The sequence below is a fragment of the Penaeus monodon genome, chromosome 8, assembly GCF_015228065.2.
Source record: "Penaeus monodon isolate SGIC_2016 chromosome 8, NSTDA_Pmon_1, whole genome shotgun sequence".
NCBI lineage: Eukaryota > Metazoa > Arthropoda > Malacostraca > Decapoda > Penaeidae > Penaeus > Penaeus monodon.
Window position 1 is genome coordinate 46,330,368 of NC_051393.1, and position 4,008 is coordinate 46,334,375.

General features: G+C 36.3%; 1 protein-coding gene across 1 annotated transcript in view; it reads right to left on the reverse strand.

Annotated features, from left to right (window-relative positions):
• The window catches only part of LOC119576373 (2-amino-3-ketobutyrate coenzyme A ligase, mitochondrial-like), a 25,393-nt gene extending 21,824 nt beyond the window's left edge, over positions 1-3,569 (reverse strand). The window contains exons 1-4 of the mRNA XM_037924031.1: positions 3,400-3,569; positions 3,139-3,255; positions 2,707-2,919; positions 1-122 (exon numbers count right to left, since the gene is read on the reverse strand). The exon at positions 1-122 is cut by the window's left edge and continues 115 nt beyond it. Of these exons, the coding sequence (XP_037779959.1) occupies positions 1-122; positions 2,707-2,919; positions 3,139-3,255; positions 3,400-3,429 (482 nt within the window). The 5' untranslated portion in view covers positions 3,430-3,569. The remainder of the gene's footprint in view (positions 123-2,706; positions 2,920-3,138; positions 3,256-3,399) is intronic.
• Positions 3,570-4,008: the final 439 nt, after the last annotated feature.

A 4,008-nucleotide genomic window follows, 5' to 3' on the forward strand; every position in this document is an offset into this window, starting at 1 on the left:
GATGCTGGCGTCTGTGTGATCACCCTCCGGATACCGCTTCCTGGTCTGTGGACAGTATTGCTGCTGCTGTTATTCCCTTTTGGGGCTCCAGTTGTCACAATGCGACGTCCTGCTTGATTTGACTGTCAAAATCAAAACAGGCATCACAATTTTTTTTTTATATATATAGCTAAGTCAAACACCTTACTGTATTTGAAAATATCACCTTCCTAAATTGCAGATTTTTTTCTTATCTATAAGAAACATGCAAGACTTTGTAAAGTTCCAGGAAGATTATACCTTATGTTTTAATGAAAAAAATCATGGCCTAGTGTATTGATACAAATGTAAAAGTAAAATATAATCACAGTACACAAAAAAAAGAAATATCAATGAAATATTAACTTCATCAACTACAGCAGAATACCTTAAGGGAGAATGCAACACTTGGGGTAAAAAGATCACTTATTTTAAACAAGTGCTCATAATGTTCCTCAACCATTCAGAAGTCATCTCTAAATACTGTGCAAACTCTTAGGTGACACAACATAGCTGTATGCCATTTAAAAGGACAGAGGGTCTAAAGCCCTGGGGCATGGCAGTTCAGACCTAATATATGAGTAGAATATAGGCGATTTTCCTCTGAAATACCTCATACACAGTGACTGTGCTTGAAGTAAATTTATACTACACTTGACAGTTGTTATTGGGGGAAAACTGCCAGCAATGTTCCATCACAGCAATTAGTGTCAATTTATCTCAAGGTATTTAGTGCTATTTTCATCCGTCTGTACAGTGCTATCATAACATCATCACCATGGGTAATCAAAGGAAAATTAAATCAAAGCCATCACAAACACAACATTTATAAGCAATACATGACAGAAGAGAAGCATGTGTCCAACAGCACATGACACACCCACACTCTTGCCCCCACCTCCTCCTCATCTCCTATCCTTCCTTGGAATATACTGATGATTAATTTAGTACATAACCTCTATATGTTTGTCAGTAAGATGCACAAAAATCTTTAAAACTAAGAAAAAAATAAGATGGATCAACCGTCACATCTCTGAAAAGCCATACCTCTGTTCAACAAATTTTGACACTGAATATTCACAGAGAATTGAAAATCAAACAGATTTACTTGGGACTAACATCTTACGATAGGATGCAGGTGCTAGCATGCAAATATCTTTGAAAATATGAAGGAGTTGGGAGTAAATGGGTAAAAAGTAGTTGTAACTGCAACCATGGTGACATTTCATTATCTATGGGGACTTTTACAAAATGCTTCACATGTACATCTAAAGATGTCAAATGACTATTCACAACCAAAGGTATAACATTATGTATTATCCCATTGCTGACGGGTGGCATGTACGCACATGCCATGGCATGGCGGGACCATCTGCCGGGGGCACGTACGCACATGCCATAGAGTATGTATGGACATGTCATGAGTTTTTTTTTGTTACAATCACAGCAAAAGATTATTTTTCTGCCAGTGAAAGTGTGATTAAGTCGGTTTTAACACTTTCTCATTTTTACCATGCAACAAACAAAAAAAATGCAACAAACCGACAATTTCAACTCCATGATGCCATACACTGCTTATTTTATTCGGACTATAGACCGAATAATGATCAACTATGGAGTCTATATAACAACAAAAATACCCTTCAGTCTCGATTTATCAGGAAGTTTGGCAAGTAGAGACTTTAAAAAATAATGAAAACTGAAAATACAACATATCTTCGTAGTATTACGAAGAAACGGCATGGGATGCTGGTATTTGGCATGAGTGGTCGCACATGATCGGGCGACGATATAAGCCCCTGGCAGCGAGGCCCGGGCCACTATGAATACTACCCGTCAGATAAGAGTTAATAAATGCATTGAATCATAAGGACAACTAATCTAAACCAGAAATTACTCCTCATATTTCAAATTTGAGAAATATAGAAGCACGTGTAAAATTATTTTACGGTGAGAATTTCCAAGCCCGTTGAATTTTTCCGACACTCCCAAAGTGGTGTGGGTAGGAGGAACTGGTCATTGGGTTGTTTTAATTTTCGAGAAGGCTGATATGTATGCAAAAAACACACATAAGATTAACCGTTTTAACTATCCTCATTTGACTAGGTAAACCCCTTTTTTACATAAAGAAAAGATATTAGCTGCCACATACAAGATTGGAACAAGCTAATACAAGCTAATACAAGTGTACCTGGCTCTAATTACCTGCGTCTGAAGTTTACCTGTTGGCGGCTAAGCCCTTGCACCTCCCAAGAAATAAATTAGTTTCTTCATTCTTGTACATATAACATAGGCTAGCTAATTCAATTAGACCCTTTTCCCCACCCTCATTTGGGATGGTTCCCTTAATGTCGCTATCCATTTTAAACACTCGTTCAGTGTAATGACATTGACATCTTGACATGTATTTCGTTGTTGTGCACACACATTGTAAGTGACGTAAATGCCTACAGATCTGTTAAGTTTCATAGCTTAATATCAAATAGGTTTGTTTGTTTGTTTTTCATATCTACATAAGCATATGTTGCATTTTCCCTTAAAAGCATAAATTATATAGTCTTAGCATGACTCATCCTTTAAGGATCTTTCCCAGAATAGACTAAAATACAATAAAATACATAATGCTCTTCAAAGTGCAGCATGTTCACATGCAAATTAGATTTAATAATCATTACTGCATTTCCTTACCTGCGACGATACATCTCCAGTGGACACAACCATTCTCTTTACAATTTTGCCCTGTGGAGTCTGTGCTTTGCTCTGATCAGCTTGTGGAATTTCTCTTAGCTTGACCTGTTGGTGGGTTGCTGGTGGCGCTTGCTGTTGCTGCTGCTGTGTTTGTTGTCGATTTGCTGGTACTTTCCTAACTATCTGACGTAATGTCTTCACAACTGGCACTCGCTAATGGTGAAAAACAAAAGCAAAGCTTCAGAAGAGAACAGAACACAGTATTTTGCAAAACCTAATAAAAAAACTGAAATAAGGATACCACAGACAACAAAATACAGATATACAAATTTTATGTCACTTCTAATAACATACCTGAAATATACGATACAAACTTTGATTTCTAAAATACCCACAAAGCCTAAATAAATGATGCTACGCAGTAAAACTTACCTGCTGTTGATTGCTAGACACCGAAGCAGCAGTATTTGTGCTCTCTATATAAGACTCATTGGCTTCAAATTCTGTGACTGGAGGTCCAATTTGATTGCCGTGTTCATCAACTGGGATCTGAAATAAAAAAGAAAAAAATTCTTGTTACCAAGAGAGGAGAGGAGAGACAAAGAGAGTAGAATCACGTTCATGACCATGTCCACACAAGCAGAGGAGAATTCTGTAGCCACACCAAAATATTCTATATAGTACAAAACTAACCTTTTTAACTGAAATAACTTCTCCTTTCATGTTCTTCCTTGTGATCCTTTTGTATTTACGTGAGCGTGCTGGTTGCTGCCGCTGCACAGTTTGTATTTTTTGTCCAATTTGGGGTTGTGCTGGTGGAGACTCTGCTTCTTCTGTGAGATTCTGGACAACTTTAACCTGAACATAATAATAAAAATAATAATAATAATAATTATAATAATAGTAATAATAATAATAATAGTAGTAGTAGTAGAACTAGTACTAGGAATTAACAGTAATAATAATAATATCAACAATTATTGTAATAATAGTAATAATAATAATAATAATAATAATAATAATAATAATAATAATAATAATAACAATAGCAATAAATAACAATAATAAAACTACTACTACTACTACTACTACTACTACTACTACTACTACTACTACTACTACTACTACTACTACTACTACTACTACTACTTCTTCTTTTAACGGTAGGTTCATGTCTGAGCCGCCGTGGTCACAGCATGATACTTAATTGTAGTTTTCATGTTGTGATGCTCTTGGAGTGAGTACATGGTAGGGTCTCCAGTTCCTTTCCACGGAGAGTGCCGGTGTTGCCTTTTAGGTAAT